At 42.5% G+C, this 16,904-nt stretch overlaps 4 protein-coding genes across 4 annotated transcripts; 3 read left to right on the top strand and 1 right to left on the bottom strand.

The window, feature by feature from the left end:
• Positions 1–976: 976 nt before the first annotated feature.
• ebp (EBP cholestenol delta-isomerase) lies at positions 977–3,610 on the bottom strand. The gene is made up of 5 exons (XM_080899393.1): positions 3,470–3,610; positions 3,013–3,313; positions 2,859–2,895; positions 2,650–2,780; positions 977–2,550 (listed from the first exon to the last, which is right to left on the bottom strand). The coding sequence occupies exons 2-5, from the start codon at positions 3,308–3,310 to the stop codon at positions 2,330–2,332; spliced, it is 687 nt and encodes a 228-aa protein (XP_080755519.1). The 5' UTR covers positions 3,311–3,313; positions 3,470–3,610; the 3' UTR covers positions 977–2,329.
• Positions 3,611–5,195: 1,585 nt separating this feature from the next.
• vma22 (vacuolar ATPase assembly factor VMA22) lies at positions 5,196–7,893 on the top strand. Its single transcript, XM_080899068.1, has 5 exons — positions 5,196–5,423; positions 5,741–5,844; positions 5,941–6,053; positions 6,131–6,310; positions 7,090–7,893. Exons 1-5 carry the CDS (start codon positions 5,304–5,306, stop codon positions 7,290–7,292), a joined length of 720 nt encoding a protein of 239 aa, XP_080755194.1. The 5' UTR covers positions 5,196–5,303; the 3' UTR covers positions 7,293–7,893.
• A 389-nt stretch (positions 7,894–8,282) lies between these two features.
• Positions 8,283–13,445, top strand: LOC308407108 (zinc finger BED domain-containing protein 4). Its single transcript, XM_080898558.1, has 5 exons — positions 8,283–8,911; positions 9,201–9,458; positions 9,590–9,849; positions 9,937–10,543; positions 10,777–13,445. The coding sequence occupies exons 1-5, from the start codon at positions 8,762–8,764 to the stop codon at positions 11,617–11,619; spliced, it is 2,118 nt and encodes a 705-aa protein (XP_080754684.1). The 5' UTR covers positions 8,283–8,761; the 3' UTR covers positions 11,620–13,445.
• Positions 13,446–14,321: 876 nt separating this feature from the next.
• Positions 14,322–16,858, top strand: apobec2b (apolipoprotein B mRNA editing enzyme, catalytic polypeptide-like 2b). The gene is made up of 4 exons (XM_080898559.1): positions 14,322–14,654; positions 15,384–15,564; positions 15,658–16,001; positions 16,129–16,858. Exons 1-3 carry the CDS (start codon positions 14,371–14,373, stop codon positions 15,997–15,999), a joined length of 807 nt encoding a protein of 268 aa, XP_080754685.1. The 5' UTR covers positions 14,322–14,370; the 3' UTR covers positions 16,000–16,001; positions 16,129–16,858.
• The last annotated feature ends 46 nt before the right edge of the window (positions 16,859–16,904 follow it).

Below are 16,904 nucleotides of genomic sequence, written 5' to 3'. Positions count from 1 at the left end.
GCAACACTGAGAAAAACTTCCGTGTGAACTTTGACAAGACTGTGGATTGCACAACACTGGTCACTACATTCTTCATTTCCGGTTAATACTTGTACAGCTGCTGTTATTGTGTGTGTGTATATATATATTTATTTATATTTCTTCATACATTCTTATATAGTTCTATATTGTGTATTTTGTTGTACAGTTATTTTATTTTCAACTTTAATTTATATATTTTATCTTATTCTTCCCAGTTAAATTTACCCTTCATTCTAATTTGTGTTGTACAGTTATTTCATTTTTAACCTTAATTTATATTTTATTCCTTCCTAGTTAAATTTACCCTTTTTAATTTTTCATATTTATTTCCTATCTTATTCATAGCCTTTCCTTTTTTTGTTTTCTTTAGGTCACGAGCAGTTGTCCAAGCATTTCACTACATATCGTACTGTGTATGACTGTGTACGTGACAAATAAAATTTGAATTTGACCCTAAACAGCCTCGACACAGTTTGCAGCACATTTCAGGCTAATAGATTCACATTTTTAAGGTATTTTTACTGCTGTCAAATGTACAATTAGGTCACATTTGACACAAACCGTGTGTGAAGGGTTAAAACGGTAAAACGTTCTTGTACGTTTTACTCCCCGCCGGGTGGAAAGCCGACACACCCAAATACACGGTTGCATCAAAATGCCGAAACCCGGGATCGAACCAGGGACCTTTAGATCTTCAGTCTAACGCTCTCCCAACTGAGCTATTTCGGCACACGGTGTTGAAGGTTACCAGGGTCTACAAACTTTTAAATTGGCTACAAGGCAAAAAAAGATGTTTTCATTCCTGATGCGTGATTAGTTTGAGAAGAGCTTAGCCTGTCTTAACTCGTCGAGTTTAATACGTGACGTGATTTAGCCCCTCAGTTGTATGGTTCCGTTTCACCCACGTGAATATACTCAAACCTACATTATGCATTCTCGTTAAGTAGAACGTGGACTTATTTCAGCTTGGTTTTAATTATCTTCCGAGTTCAGAGGCGAATGCCTTTAAATAAGTAAATCGCTGCAGTCACATGTGAAGTCAGTTTGGTTCAAACATGCATAAGCCCCAAATGTTAATTATGAGCTGGAAATGGTGTAATCCACTAAAGTCTATAATGTTGGCCACGTGACAAAGAAATAATACAGACAATTCCATGTGAAAAAATTAGAAATTTAAAGTTTTTGTCAAAATGTTCGCAAAGACATTGTGTGGTGAGGAATAAAGCAGGAGTTAGAATCGAGAGCTCTCGTGTCGTCTGTGTTTACCTCCACAATAGCATTTCTAAACATACTAATTACATTAAGAAAGATAATTATTTCAGGGTAAAAAAAATACTGGGATCAACTTTTTTACCCATCTAGCCACAACACAAACCACTGCTGAGCAATGATGTGTTTTAACTTTGTTAACGTCAAAGCTTGTAAAATCAAGTTAAAACTGAGGGTTATCTTCCAGTTTACATACGTTATAAAAACCTAAGCAAGGTTTTGAGCTGCCACTTGAGAAAGCATCGGTTTAAATGTGAGAAAAGCAATCGTTGATGCTTACAAAGTGTTCACTGCGTTTCCAAGTGCTGGGCAGCAGGTTGACTGATCTGCATGGAGAGTAATTTGTGTGGATGGAGCTCAGATGGATGCTCTCCAAGATAAAGACAATGCTGGATACCTCCCACGCAGTCCATGACATGCTGGCTGGTCACAGGAGCATGTTCATTGAGAGACTGAGATTACCAAAAAGCACCACTGAACCACACAGGAAATGATTCCTGTCCGTGGCCATCTCCCTGTACAACTCCTCCAGCTAATACACTGTAAACTGCAAATCGATCAAATATGAAGGAGGTTGGGATGGCTACAAGAAATGACTCCAGCAAAAAGGATACACAGTTCACTGTTAGCATCAGAGCAGGCTAATAATTTTCATACTGGTAATTTTTGGTTCATGTGAAATCTCTTCTTCTTCTGTGGTTCACACCACCCTCACCCTCATAGAGCAGAAACATTCCTACATCCGTATGCTCTTCGTGGACTTCTCATCTGCTTTCAACACAATGATCCTACAGACACTTGTTGATAAATGACTGACTCTTGGACTGAGCTCTACAGGGACACCTGTATCATGAAGGACCCCACTCACCCAGCACACTCACGCTTATTTTGCTCTTCTCAGAAAAGAAGTTGCCAAGTAAAAAAAAAGAAAAAAATCAAGGAACTATTACTTTATCAATATGAATGTCAGCAAAGTCTCATAATGATAGAGATGTAATGTTGCAGTATTAAATGCCCCCCCTCCCATACACGCACACACTCAGTTCTTCTTATTCTTCTGAGACTTTGTGCTGTCCGTTTGCCTCTGGGCTGCTGACAGATGTTTCCATGCATCCAAAATGAGCGCCAGCGGTATGACGATCCACAGGGTGTTCATAAACACAAAGTAGAACCAGAAGTAGATTGGATGTCCCAGCTCGCTGTGGGCGTAGCCATCTCTGTGCTCTGTGAAGAAGTAGAGTACCGCTCCATATGCCTGGCCTGAGTCAGATTACGTGAGAAGACAAAATAAAGCTACAATTAAGCAACAATTTATTTCCACCTGAGGTTGGCATGAAGATAGCTTCTGTCCCGTCTTACCTACTGAAATGATGAGCTGCAGGAGAAATCTGTAGGGCTTATTGGTTAAAAAGGCATAAACAGCCCAAAAGCTGAATGGACCCCACAACCAAGCAGTCACAGTCTCCATACAAACAGTAAAGTTATCAGCACTAGAGAGAAAAGAAACATCAATCGCAACTTTTTAAAATCATTTTTATGCACAAAATTGAGAGCAGAAATGAGCTTACATTGCATATCGACTGTCTCCCTTGCAGTACTCTTTCCCTGTGAGAGAAAAACATAAAACACATTGACCAGATTTTACACACACGCACACACGCACGCACACACGACAGGTAGGTTATGCATTTTTCTAAACACATGTTCTCCGTTAGTACTCACACAGCTGTGACAGAAAGCGCTGATCTCCTGGAATTATATCATAATATAGCGAGAACCAGCCCTCGATTACACAATGGATGAAGCCACAAACAGCAAACCAGCACACAGCCAGGCGCCTCCATGCGCCCAGGCTGCTGGTGGCCTGGCCGGTGATCAGCCAGGTCACCAGCATAAACAGCCCAGACACAGAAAACAGAAACACCAGAATCTCTGACATCGACCGATCGTTGGCCACATAAGTGGGAATTGAAAGGTCCCGAGGCCAGTAAGGGTGATGAGATGCTTCAGAGGAGTCCATTATCTGTTTGAATACAGAAACATAATCAGCACTAGACTTAAAAGTGTAGAGTTAAACATTCTCTGTATTACATTATATTACATTCTGTTCTAGTTAATTCACAGAGTTAAAAGTGTAGCGTTTTATGTGTGAAGTTCATCGGTGTGCTTTTATCCTTACCGTAGATGCCACCAAATGGGTGTTCAGCTCCACAGGTAATTTGACCTAACACACAGCAGGTCAAAGATTCACTGCTATCTAACATACCCGCGCACATAAACTCAAACGAGGAACTCCGTGCCTGGGGGACGTTACCCGTGGATCACAACAGCCAATCAAACATCTTTAAGCATAGAGCTATTGCACATGAGATCTACTGGCTCACTGATTGGCTCTTCCTCTCGGAACATGGACGTTGTCTATGACATCTACCAATGAAAAGGGATCAGCCCTCTTTTTCAAGGCGAAAGTCATACAATGTTTTAGGGTAGGGTAGAAAATGGCCTTCAATCGGTAGATGCTCCATCTGATAATGATTTAGTAAGGAAATATTTACAGTTAACCTTTCACTCGCATGGACTGAAAATACCATACCATACCATACCAACTTTATTTCTAAAGCACTTTAACATAAAACCAGAGTTTCACAAAGTGCTGTACATGTTAATAGCATACGTAAAGAAAATTAAAATGAGATACGATAAAATAAATAGATACAATAAATTGAAACATGTTAAAACAAATTGACGAGAAACTGAAATTGAAAATGACGAGAAACAAAATGTAGCTGAAGTAAAGCCCTCTTAAATATACAAACCTAACGTGGAGTGCACCCATGTGATTTCCGATGATCATTTGGTCTAAATAGGTTAAAGGAAAGACTTGTAATTACCCTAAAAACCTTACATTTTTACTTTAAAGTATACGAAACAAAATTTGCTCTTTACGGCATAGTAAGAAAAGAGTCGTCCCAAGCCGTGCCAGGGTTTTATCCCTGCCGTGACCCGGATTCGAACCGGGGTTGCTGCGGCCACAACGCAGAGTACTAACCACTATACGATCACGGCGCGCTACTGGGAGACATGCTCAACAGTGAAGCAGAAGCGTATATGTAACTGTGTGAGCTGCGTCGTCGAAGAGTGGTTTGACGTCTCGCGGCAGACGACTGCTGTTTAAAGTGACGTTGTGACCGTGTGCGGATCTGCTTTCCGTTAAAAATAGTTTAATTAATTAATATTCTAATGTGAGTCCTGCATAAATAGTTTCTTTTTTAATACTGAGAGTCGTTTTCATCTTAGCTGAAGTTTTTTTAAGCTGTTTTTTTTAATCAGTTCTTCAGATGGTACCTGTCAAAGCTACAAAAAGGAGGAACAGTAGTAAATATTAAATGTCACTTAAATACTAAATATATGTACAAATAAGTCACAGTTCCATATATATCCTTCATCTATAGATATGTAGTCAGGGTTGTTATTGCTCCCATATGGTCTAGCGGTTAGGATTCCTGGTTTTCACCCAGGCGGCCCGGGTTCGACTCCCGGTATGGGAACTTCGTTTTTTTTTTTTATGTTGGTTTTATGGTTTTATCAAATTTGGAACAAAATGTTTTTTATTCATACTTTAATGAGATTCGACAATTTACTTAATGACTTAGAAAGTCAGTGACTGTAAAACAGCAACAAAAAATTATGGGAAGGGTAATCTTAACAATATCTCAATATTATTGCTTTCGTACAGCGTTTCTTCGAGTCCATTTCCATAACAGTACATAGGATTCCAGGACTCATAAATGATTCAAAGTCACACTTCACAAAGTGTATTAGCGATATGTTTGGTATTAGTATTTTCTGTACGTTTGATATATGAACACGTGATGTATACCACGTGGTTACGTGTCACGTGACGGTACACGGAAGCACTCAACAGATTCTGTTCGGTTTACTCAAACGTTGTACATCAAAATAGCGGTAAAGACTACCCGCGAAGGAGGCTTAAATTGGCGCAGAGAGTGAGTATGGGTGTGTCAGAATCAGAGGAATCTTCTTTGTTACTGGACGAAAAGCTGCTTCGTTTCATGGAGCAGCTGGAGTTACTGGAGGAGAAGCGAGCCACTTTCAACTCTCTCATAGAGCAGGTACCTGTAGTGTCCTTGTTGATAAATAGCCAACATCAGACATTTAAGTTCAATTTTTGCTCCCTAAGAATCTGTAGGTAAAAATATAGAAAATAAATCAAAATGTATATGGCATTTTGGGCTGTAGGTGTTATATAATGGGAAATATCTTAGTGTGGTATATTAACAGACTTTAGGGCTATGTTGACTGTGTTTAAATTCCATAAAAAGCCATATAAGGATTTTCAAAAATAAATTTACGCAAAAAAGGTTTGTAATAAAAATGCTCTTTTTTTACATTCTGCCTGTATAATTTGACTTTACCATTTTCCCCTCAGGGGTGGTTTTCTATGAGCAAGGCACGATATACGATGGGAAACAAACAAGTCTCTGCACTTCAGTATGCAAGTGAGATTGAGCCACTAGTCTGTGTTCAAACTAGGTGAGGAAGCAGTAATTTTTATGAAAAACGAAAAGTCTGTTGATCACTTTAATTTGTTTAAAAGGCTCTTTTAAAACGTATATTTGTATGTAACAGGACACTGGACAATGGTGAGGTGGAATTCACCACTGAAAGATGTACACAAACGTGTCGTAAAGAGTCTGGAAAAGATCAGAGAGCTATAGAGGATATAGGACCTCAAGAAGAAGGTGATGCAGTATTAAAGATGTGTGTCGTTGATGTCTACTATTAACTCTGTTATTGATGACACTATTTGATTTACAAGGTGTCAGGAGAAGAAACAGACCAAAAAGAGAGATTGGAGAAAAAGAGGAAAGCGAGAGCACTGGTAGCGAGAAAGCTCCAGCTGGAAAACGTGACCAGAATCCTCAGCAAGACCCACTGAAGTGGTTTGGAGTTTTGGTGCCACAGTCTCTAAAACATGCACAATCATCTTTCAAGCAAGGTATGTTACATGCCAAAGGACATCTTAGTGTTATGGTTTCAGGTGAAACCTACTCTGCCTCAACTATGGATGAGATTATACTTTCAATGTCTGCAAATAGGCTAGGGTCTGCTGTCATCTGAGATGGAAATTTCATGATCGGATGGTGAGCACGAGGGTCCGTGCGAATGCAGAGAAATTACCTTATACTACACATGTGTCCCAGCTGGTTGACTTCACAGAAGTATAACAGGAACCATGTGGAGTAACATGTGACTACTTCTGGACATATATCAGATGAACCAGTCTTTGAATTTGATCCATATGTGCCAGTATTGCCATCTCAAAACAATGCAGCTAGAGAGATCGCAACCACAAACACAAAAAATAAACAAATCTACAAAACTGACGATATGCATGAATAGCTTTTAGGGAAAAAAATATGCTACAGAGAAATCAAACACAGGAAAACTGAAAAACATAAAGAGAACACGTGCAATATAATCTGCAGCACATAAAACGCCTTTTTTATTATTGTGTCTATTACCATGTAATGCAAGACTCTAGATATGCAAACCTTAACTCATATGCATATGAATCAAGGTTTGCTTTGTGCAGCTTGTTAGATATGAATAGAGGTTTCCAGAGTCCTGTGTATACTCACAGCACGATGGCTACAGCTTCTGTTGCATAAGTAAATTTGGATATGGGCAAAGATATTTCTTGAAGGTAGGAGAAAGCTCCTGCTGTTCTGCTGCTCCACCACTCACCAATTTAATTGTTGTTTTCTGTCATTACAGTAATAGAACTGTCTGCTGAGATCGCAGCACTCCAGGCTGCAGTTTTGAGCGCCAGACAGGAGCTGAAACACAGCTTGCAAAACAAGCACACTCCAGGGGAAAGGCTCAGCAACTCAGCTGGACAAGGTAGCAGACATAATACTTCTGCTGAGTCAAAGCAGGAGGAGGCTAAAAAACAGCTTTCAGCCAAGGACAGTCAGTAGATGATGCTTCAGGGGCTCGTTAACTAAAAAGAGAGCTTCCTGGTGGAGCTGGACGAGCAGATCCCAGCAGTTCAAGCTTTCTGTGGAAATCATTGGTAATTTATTTATTTCATCTCTTTTTTTCCTTTTAATTGAGATGGATGTGTTTGTGAAAATGGTCTTATTACACATGTTGTAAAATCATAAAATGTTAGCAGAACCTGTTTAAATGTTTTCAATAAATGGCAAGCAGTGCTTTGGCATAAGGCTGCCTGTTTTTGTGTGTGTGCTGTAACTAATTACTTTATTAATTGTCAATAAAAGTGTAACTTTATTTTATCAAACACAATCCATTAATTAAAAAAAGTTCAGGGTTGGCAGCTTGTGGAAATGTTTCATAGATGTTGTTTTCGTTTTGATGAAATACATTAGAAATAGTATATTCTCTGCATTTTCTTTCCAGACGTATTGCTTGTGGAGCCCAAAAATGCTGAATACTAAAATGTAAAAATATATCGAGTAATTATATACATGAAATATACAAATGAACCAACAATTTTTGAAAATGAAATCACATTAAATTAAAAAATATACCTCAATCATGCACTATTAAAAATGTCTGAACCTCTTTGTGTCTTGTATTTATAGCCTAACAACAAGTCAACACACATTTACATCCCACGTCTCCGCAAAACCTCGTTTAAAAACACACGAAAAGCTGAAAGATGTGTTTTGTTGTGTTTACTAAATATTATGGAAAGTAAAAGTCACCGTGATTTATTGTCTTTAAAATGCGCTCAGAATTTTCACACCCACCATGTTTCATATGTAAAACACGACACGATGCTATGTGCAAGTCAGTATGAGTGTTTTCTATTTATATGTTTTCTATTTATATTATTACCAAGCCAGAGACGCAGACCTAATTTACATTTTTGGGAAATGATGCTGTACATCCGGAGAAACTCTGGCTGTTATCATACCGACATGAGCATAATTGAAAACATTTGACCGAGCGCCACCACCCTCCGACGCCAGCAGTTTCACTGGGGACAGCCGAACATTACCGGGAACTACCGAAATGGGAACCGAAAGTCCCGTTTATTGTGTGTACTTCCTGGTCCAATTATAATACTCCCTATATGCCTCCGTGAAACGCAGCGCTTTGCGTCCGAACGACGGATGGGAGCGCAGAAACAACGGATGTGGCCTCAGTGTTATTATTGATGTGTCCAGACATCCGCAGCAGACTGTGCAGCCTGATCGTGTCCGATTTTGGACGTGCGAGCGACGCAACTCCTGCTCGAAATACAATTTTTCTTTTGTCTGCGCAACTGGGAGCAACATTTGTGATGTGTGATAAGGGACTGAGAAGTAAACACTCAGGCCTGCGCTCATGATCAGAGGCGAGGTGAGATTGATACCTCGGACTCAGATTGCCCTTGATTGCAAGTTGATTTCACTCCGGAGCGGAGGAACTGTCTGCTCCAATGGCGTCAGTTTCCAAGGTCTCTATTCTGGATTACTTTAACATTGTGTTCGAAGGGGAAAATGGGAAAATCGAGTCCAACTGTAAGGCTTGTGGCACCAGGATCCAGGCGAAACGGAGCGTCACGTCCAACTTCGTAACGCACCTTAAGGTAACAGTTTCCGAATAAAATTGTGCATGTGGCTGTTAACATCTGGCTCATCTTGTTCTTGTCAGGAGCAGCAGAAGCAGCTGGCTCTACGACAGCTCTGGAGGATTAGCTGTAAAAACCTGACTGTACAGGCAGTCTGTTGCTTCTCTGCAAGGGGAAACAGAGTGGAGGGGAGGGATGGGGGTTACCTATACCTTATCATCTCCTGCAGAAATGTACTCAGCATGCTGTGTAGAGGTATAGAAATGAACTATAACAACCTCATGCTCCTCTGTCTCTCTCCATTCAGCGTAAGCACCAGGCTATGTATGATGACTTTGTCAAAAGGAAGGATATGAAGAGAGAGGGCTACTCCTCTGCTTCCCTGCACAGTTTCAACGCCAATGGAGGGAATACCCGCTACACACTCCCTATTAGTGCTGGAGTGGGAGGAGGAGGTGGAGGAGTAGCAAGTGGAGTTGTTGGAGGAATGGGAACTCTTGAGGGAGGAGTAGGAGGAGGCTCTGGAGGAGGGGTGACCAAATTTGACAGACATGATCCACGTCAGGTGTGTTGTAGCCCGTTAGCGCTGGAGCTTGCAATGTTGCAAATGTAACAGATGATTTATTGAGACATTGCAGTAGAATCATTAGCTATTTTTAAAAAGTGCAATTTGTGGTGTTTCTTTTTAAACTACAGGTTCTGATTTCTGAGGCTATAGCTAAGATGATCGTGCGTGATCTCCAGCCAGTGTCCATAGTGGAAAATCAAGGCTTCAGAGAGTTGCTTCAGCTCCTGGAGCCACGTTACACCCCTGAGCCCCAGCATTACATCCAAAGCCAACTTCTTCCAGCCTACGCCTACCAGGCCCAGCTGGCCACCCGTCAGGCCTTGGCCTCAGCACACGCCCTTAGCCTCAGCCTGGATCTCTGGGGAGGATTATCTGGAGTCACTTCAGGGTAAGGAGGTAAAACAAGCCAGAAACTACAAAATGGAAACTTGGTTTGAATCCCTTTACTGAAGACTCCACTTCTCTCTCTCTATAGGTACCTTGGTGTCACCTGCCATTTTCTTACATCTGAGTGGCAAATGCGCTCATCTCTCCTGGCGTGCCTTCCACTGACTGGTGGCAGCTCTGGGAATCGCATACTTTCCGAATTTGATGAAGTATGTCACTCTCATGGCGTGTCAGGCAGAGCATTTCGTGTTGTGGCAGACCCTCTCCTGCCGACGAGAACAAGCGGAAAGCCATGCTGCCTTCCCGGTTTTCTGCTTTCACCTCCTCTCGGTAACGGCCAAGATGGAAATGATGAAGAAGAGGTGGACGGTAGTAACAATGTGGAGCGAGAAGAGATCAGGAATGGCCACGGCGACGCTGGAGAAGAAGGAGAATGGGAATACACATGGGAGCAGGGTTTGGGCGTTTCTCGGGTGGACTGTTTCTCTCGCTCTCTTGAACAGTGTGTCAGGGAAGGGCTGCGCTCTTGTCCACAGCTCTCGTCCACACTGGCAAAGGCAGCCTGTTTCTACAACTACATTACCTCTGCCGTCCCACCTGAGAAGCTCAGCCAAGTGTTCGATGGTCCAGGGTTGATGATGGGGGGACAAGGAAATTTCCCAGAGGCAGCACAAGACTGGGCTGCTCAGCTTAAGGCAAGTTAACGTTAGGGTTACATATTAGTAATGTCACCAAATAAACAGATTGCATCAGCTTCAAACATTTAACATGAGCAGTATGTTAAGCAGAAGGTGCACAAAGAAAGTGTGGCTAGCAAAATAAATGCATAATACCATTAATTCAAGGTTTACATTATGACACTGAGATATGACCACAGTCTTGGTTGGCATCGTTAATAATCTTTATGTATTTGTCTGCTTTGATAAAGGTCCTTCGGCGGCTGCTGGACTCTGTGGATTTCCTGGAGGAGATGAGCGGTCCAGGGGAACTGGGGCTGGGTGGTACAGAGAGAGCCCTGCTGAGGGAGTTCACGGACACTCTGGAGCCCTTCACTGAGGCCTGGGATATGGTGCACGGAGACAGACAAGCAGACGCACAGACGGACAGACATGTGTCTATCAGTCTCGCTCTGCCTTGTGTTCTCGGCCTCCGCAAGCATCTGTCCGAGACGTCCACCCCCCACTGCCCCTCCCTGGTTGTGGGCCTCAGCCAGGCTGTAGAGCGTCTCCTTGCCCCTATCCTGGAGAACCCCCTCTACATCACTGCCACCACCCTGGACCCCCAGTTCAAACTTACTTGGAGCAGTAACCCTGACTGGCACAGACAAGTTATCATAGAGGAGGTATCCAAACACTCCACAGCCTCCAGCCCCGTAAATCTCAACACAGACCTTCATCCACAGTCCCACACTCCTCCTGCCCCAGCTCCATCACCGATCTCCTCACTTTCTCGGCCCTGCAAGTTGTTCTCTTTCATCAAGCAGAGACCCACGACACAGGCCAAGAGCCTAGAACAGGAATTGGCTATCTACCTACGTGAGGAACCCACAGACGAGGAGGCTTTGCATTACTGGCGACGTAAAGCTATTGACTTCCCTCTGCTTGCCCAGGTGGCCAAGAGAGCTTTTACCATACCTGTTTGTGGTACTGTGGTGGAGAGCATTTTCACTACAGCTGGACGCTTCCTGCTGCCAGAGAGAGGCTGTGTCTTACCAAAGAACCTGGAGACGCTCATCTACCTCAAAGCCAACTACAGATTATTATGGACTTAGAGCTCTTTACACTTGCAGTAAAGTAACTTCTTGGATTCTAACCTCCATACCATTCTAAGGGAACCTGAGCTAGCACCATAACATAATCCTCATACTGCACATGATTTCATATCAGATAGAACGAATCACCAAGAAGAATTTCAGAGCTGCAGCTCATTTTAATCCTCAAGATCGGTTTTCCCGGCTACAGCGGGCGTGGATGGCTGTCTGCTTCCCCTCGTAGCCTACAGACTATCGCACCACATGCTGTGGACTGAGTTTGCTGGAAGCAGATCCATACTAAAGCATTTACTTTGACATTATTTTGCCTGATCAGGGTCTCCAGACAACCACAGATCTCCCTCTTTCTCATGTATCCATCAGTCAACACTGACAAACCAACAATAACCAGCTAGTCAAGTTTTGCACACTGTAGCAACTCGTGTTTTTTTTAGCTTTAGGTTGTGATTCATTATTTCGATTTTTAAAGGAAGTCATCAACTGCTCAACAGTATGTTAATGCGCTGTTCAATCTTTGTTTTAACTATGTGTGTGTGTGTGTGCCTCATCACTGGGAGATGATAATAAATTAGTTTCACTTACTTTAACGCTGCGGGTGTGTGCAGTTTGCAGATGTCAGTGAATGCACATGTCCTCATGTGACACGCTGTTTGTTATATACGGTGGACCCCCGACTTACGAAATGAATTTGTTCCAGAAGGTCTTTCGTAAGCCAAAATTCTTCGTATTTATTTTGAAGAAGACATGGATTGTGCTTCATGTGTATCATTTTGACCCTTATTTATATCGTCCTCTGTCAATCCTTCAGAGGAGAGGTGAATTTCATTTCATTTTTATTATCAGCACCCCCCCCCCACCCTCCTTTTTTCAATTTCATGTGAACTTTGAGGAAGTGAAATGGGTTTGACCCTGTGTCTGTCACAGAAGACTAGCAAGGAATGACTGTTTGTGCCACGACAAAGATTTTTCTTTGTTGAACTTCACATAGATATTTTGAAATAATTTTGCAGAGCATCCTTACGAAGGAAAACAGGGAATAAAGTAGTGTGTGTTAGCCTTTTTTTGCTTTCTTACTCTGGGCTGGGCCTGCAGGGAGGCTGGGTAATTGCAATAATTCCATTACAGTTAAATTTGATTCAGCAGGCAGGCAGCAGTCACATCCTGCACCCCCTCCCTCTTCCCTTATCACAGGCAACAAGCCTCACAAAATCTTATTTCTAAAGAACTGAGAAATAAATGTCAGGACTGCATGCAGCTACTGTACATTTGTTCTATAATACCACATTAAAGGGATGAAGCGCTTCAGTGCCTCAATTAAGGAGCTATGATCAATAAAGTGACCATAAACAACAGTATCAGTCAGTCTGAAGATGAACCCCTGATAGTGCTCTCACAAGGCTTACATCTATTTATTATTATTACCTGCAAAAAAAAGAGAAAAAAACCCAGTGTAACAGTTTTTGTTTTTGAAAATCAATGTGCTAATCTGTGGGCGATACAAAGAGATCCCCCTCATAGATCATAATTATCAAAGATTGCTGTGATCTTAATGGTTATCACCCCGGGACGTCTCTGGATTTAGATATGGAACTAGATATCTGTGTGGACGTGCCACTGTGTTCATCTTTGAAGCGCGTGTTTTCCCAGCTTTCCATGGGTGTGTTGTTGTTGTTCTTTGTTAGTATATGTGGAGCAGCTTGAGGCACCCACCTGCCCCTCCCCAGCTGTGACAGCTCATCCATTTGAGTTAGACGACTGGGCTGGGATGCAGCCCTGTTGGTAATTGCCTCTGAAATGAATTACTTGGCAGACAGTGAGACCGGGGGAGGGGGAGGAAATTGTAATTGAACTGCCCCCTCACTCCCTCCCTGGTCCTTATACCTCAAGTTATTACATCTGCAGTGCAGAAGGACATTTTCCATCCGCACACAGACACACAAAATGCTCACACCCTTACAAAACCAATTCTTCCCTCTCCCCTGCACGATGGCCTCAGCAAAGCACCATATTGATGCAGGGTGATTTCATAGATTGATTGTTCACGGGCACATGCACACTAGGCCACTGCACACTCTCGCACTCTTATTCACAGCACAGAGACAAACCCTCTTTTACACACTGAGTTTGCATTTGCTTGTGCTGCTCTGCTCCAAATACTCTCCTATTTGAGGTGCCCTTTAGCTGGCCTTCCTAATGCCTAGTGGGCTGCAGGACATCGGAGTTGGCACAAACAGAAGCGGTGTTTAGTATCTTGAAAGCCCTGGTTACCCCGTACACACAGACACGCACACTCAGCCAAGCAGTGTTATTAATAACCTGCCTGTTGCTGGCCTGCTGACAGTTAGAAAGCCTGATGGATTGAAAAGCACTCGTGCTTGAGGCGGCACATTTGTGCACGCTGTTTGGTTTGTCTTTCATTTTTTGGACATTGCCTAAATTATGGAAGAAATTTAAGGCTCGTCTTGTCCCTTTCACCACACGCACACACTGGCAGTCAGTCATGTTTGGTCATTTGGCCTTTTAATAGCCAGGCCACTGTAGGCAGGGGACTTAGTTAACTGAGCCACCTACCCCCTACCCTGGTCAGATATGCACATGTTTTGACTCCAACCTTAGCACACAATAGTTGCTATTTCTGTAATGCACTAGGGTCATGACTCCACTTATACCCTCCACCCCTCCCCATCTGTCTCTCTCTCTCCTTTTCACCCCTGCTCTTCATCCGACACCGTCACCTACTTGCACAGAATCATGGCGGACAGAAACAGCCGGTTCAGCGTCAAGAAGAAAGAAAAGAAGGCGGAAAGCAAAACGAATAGTGAGAAGGACAAAGAAAAGGAAAAGGTGAACGAGAATACGGCAAAAAAGCCAGAAAAACCCCAGAAGAAACCAGAGACGGTCCCTGAGCAGCCAAAGACAGATGAAGAGAAGAGGAATGGGGAAAGTGAGGGGGCAGCAGGCGCAGACGCAAAAAGCAGTGATGAAAATGGGGAGTTTCAGCCTATAGAACTGCCTCCGTTTGAGATCGTCACAGGGTGGGTAAAATTTACTGCGTATGCCATAAAGGAGTTCAAAACAGTGTGTCCCACTAACCTGTTTTAGTCTTTAACACAAGCATGTTTTATCTTATAGATGAAGTCCTTTCTATGTATAAGTCATATTGTTCTAAAGTGCATGTTCTTTACTTGATTTCAATGAGACAGGAAACTGGTGACTTGCACATGCTGTTATTAGCGTAGTGGTAAGAATAGGGATGAGTCACGAAGTGAACACTGAAGCCGGCCCCAGATATATCCCCCTGCCTAGCATCTGTTTCCCGTATCTGTCCTATGACTATGTGCTGTCAAAGCAAAGCGCCATCAACATTATATGAGATCTATTTTGTGTGATCCATCTGGCTCTCCTTGTGCAGTAGAACAGTAGATTATTAAGTCCGGGCAGGTGGAGTTGGCTGGTATAGGTTCTTTAGGCCATAACGTTCAGTCGTTGGCTCTTTATTTTTCATTTTATTTATTACTTTAGTTTGGATCATCACAAAATGAGCAACCCATGCTTAGGCAAGCAAGTGCACGTCTGCCCACCTGGAAAGTCATTTGTGACTTTTTCTCACATTGCACTGTCATGAACCACAATGAGAGGTGACAGAGGACAAACCTTTTGACCCTGATAATGAGAGCAGTTTCTGCCAGTAAACCACTTCCTTTTAGATTCACTCACAAGGCAAAAGGGCGTCTTTGTTAAAACTCACACTTTTACTCTACCAGGGAACAGATGAGCCCATTCTACTTCAAGTTTCAGTTCAGGAATGTGGAGTACTCATCAGGGAGGAACAAAACCCTCCTGTGTTTCAGAGTGGATACAGCAGGAGGCAGCGCAGAGCCTCTGAAAGGTTACATGGAGGACGAACATGCCACCGCTCACGCTGAGGTGGCCTTCTTTGAACAGGTAATGCCATTGTGCCCAAATGTGAACTCTAGTTTTCTCATTTCTAACTTCATAATACAAACTAGACTCAAACCTCGACTCCCACATCTGTAGGTGCTCCCTAATGCCTCTCTAGAGTGTGATGTCACATGGTATGTATCATCTAGTCCCTGTGTGGCCTGTGCAGCCAAGTTGGCCAGCATCCTCCAGCAGCGCAAAAAGATGCGTCTTTGTATATTCTGTTCCCGTCTCTTCGAGTGGGAGGAGCCAGAGATAGTTGAAGGGCTTAAGGGCCTGGTGAGAGCCGGCTGCAAACTGCGAATGATGAAGCCGTCTGACTTCCTGCATGTGTGGGAAACGTACGTGGAGAAGGAGGATCAGAGCTTTACACCCTGGGAGGATTGTCAGGAGAACTACAACTACTATATGGAAAAACTGGCAGATATCCTCAAGTAGATGTGAGTCAGTGTGTGTGTTGTGCATGCAGTGAGCCACCATGCTGTTTTTGGTTCATCACAGGTTTATTTATAGATGGTAACTTGGTTTTCCATGTGGATTCTGTCCTCTTTCTTGTCACTGCTACAGATGCACGGACCTCCCCACCGACTGATCCACAAATCGCACTACTTGTGAAATTCCCACTGGCTGAATGCGTGCTTCTTGCAGTCACACGGTGCAGAATGTTGTTAGTTTATGCACTCTTGGCAACATTTTATACTTTTTATTAACACAATTCATGTGGAAACTTAAAATGCTTGAATTTTTACATAAATACATCAACTAATCAACATCCAAGTGGTTAGAAAACGAAGCAAGAAGCAAAGAACAAAAGTGACATTCATCGTTACGGTAAAAATAAAGTTTGGACAACACCACAGCCTGTGTTACATCTGCTGACATCTGCTGCTTGCTCGGAGAACTGAAGATCTAACTGAAGAACAACGAATAAATTCTCCTCCACGTCATCGTACATGTAAAATATATACAGCAACTCAAAATGAACAGTGGTTATAAATGATGTTCAGCTCATAAATAATGTTTTTTCTATTTAACAGTGCCTTAAAATCCAAATTCATTCAAACAATGTGAATTAAACGATGCATAAATCCTCAACAGTTTTGTGCTGTTTGGAAATGTGTGTATAAAATATCTGTTCATGCATATTTTATCATATGTTTATTTTTTTCAGTAGCTGGTTTTTTAAAACTATCTCGCCCTGAAGAGTTTCCAGCTGTCGGGCCATGACAGAGTACGTCTAAAACGAAAACCTTTCACATCAATTGTAATGATCTTCAGCTGAGTTTCAGATGTCCTGTGACTGCCACATCACTAGATCGCACAAAGATGTTGTTTTCTGGTGT

The sequence above is a fragment of the Rhamphochromis sp. 'chilingali' genome (assembly GCF_963969265.1).
Source record: "Rhamphochromis sp. 'chilingali' genome assembly, chromosome: 12".
Classification (NCBI taxonomy): Eukaryota; Metazoa; Chordata; class Actinopteri; order Cichliformes; family Cichlidae; genus Rhamphochromis; species Rhamphochromis sp. 'chilingali'.
This window is presented reverse-complemented; position numbering and strand designations above follow the sequence as displayed.

Excerpts from the sequence above, each read along its gene's own strand:
- LOC308407108 (XM_080898558.1), top strand. The coding sequence starts at position 8,762 with ATGGCGTCAGTTTCCAAGGTCTCTATTCTGGATTACTTTAACATTGTG. Across the intron at positions 8,912-9,200 it reads ACTTCGTAACGCACCTTAAG|CGTAAGCACCAGGCTATGTA; the intron begins GTAACAGTTTCC and ends CTCTCCATTCAG. Across the intron at positions 9,459-9,589 it reads ACAGACATGATCCACGTCAG|GTTCTGATTTCTGAGGCTAT; the intron begins GTGTGTTGTAGC and ends TTTAAACTACAG.
- vma22 (XM_080899068.1), top strand. The coding sequence starts at position 5,304 with ATGGGTGTGTCAGAATCAGAGGAATCTTCTTTGTTACTGGACGAAAAG. Across the intron at positions 5,424-5,740 it reads TCAACTCTCTCATAGAGCAG|GGGTGGTTTTCTATGAGCAA; the intron begins GTACCTGTAGTG and ends TTTTCCCCTCAG. Across the intron at positions 6,311-7,089 it reads ACAATCATCTTTCAAGCAAG|TAATAGAACTGTCTGCTGAG; the intron begins GTATGTTACATG and ends CTGTCATTACAG.
- apobec2b (XM_080898559.1), top strand. The coding sequence starts at position 14,371 with ATGGCGGACAGAAACAGCCGGTTCAGCGTCAAGAAGAAAGAAAAGAAG. Across the intron at positions 14,655-15,383 it reads CCGTTTGAGATCGTCACAGG|GGAACAGATGAGCCCATTCT; the intron begins GTGGGTAAAATT and ends TTACTCTACCAG. Across the intron at positions 15,565-15,657 it reads AGGTGGCCTTCTTTGAACAG|GTGCTCCCTAATGCCTCTCT; the intron begins GTAATGCCATTG and ends CCACATCTGTAG.
- ebp (XM_080899393.1), bottom strand. The coding sequence starts at position 3,310 with ATGGACTCCTCTGAAGCATCTCATCACCCTTACTGGCCTCGGGACCTT. Across the intron at positions 2,896-3,012 it reads GCGCTTTCTGTCACAGCTGT|GGAAAGAGTACTGCAAGGGA; the intron begins GTGAGTACTAAC and ends TTTCTCTCACAG. Across the intron at positions 2,781-2,858 it reads GGAGACAGTCGATATGCAAT|TGCTGATAACTTTACTGTTT; the intron begins GTAAGCTCATTT and ends TTTTCTCTCTAG.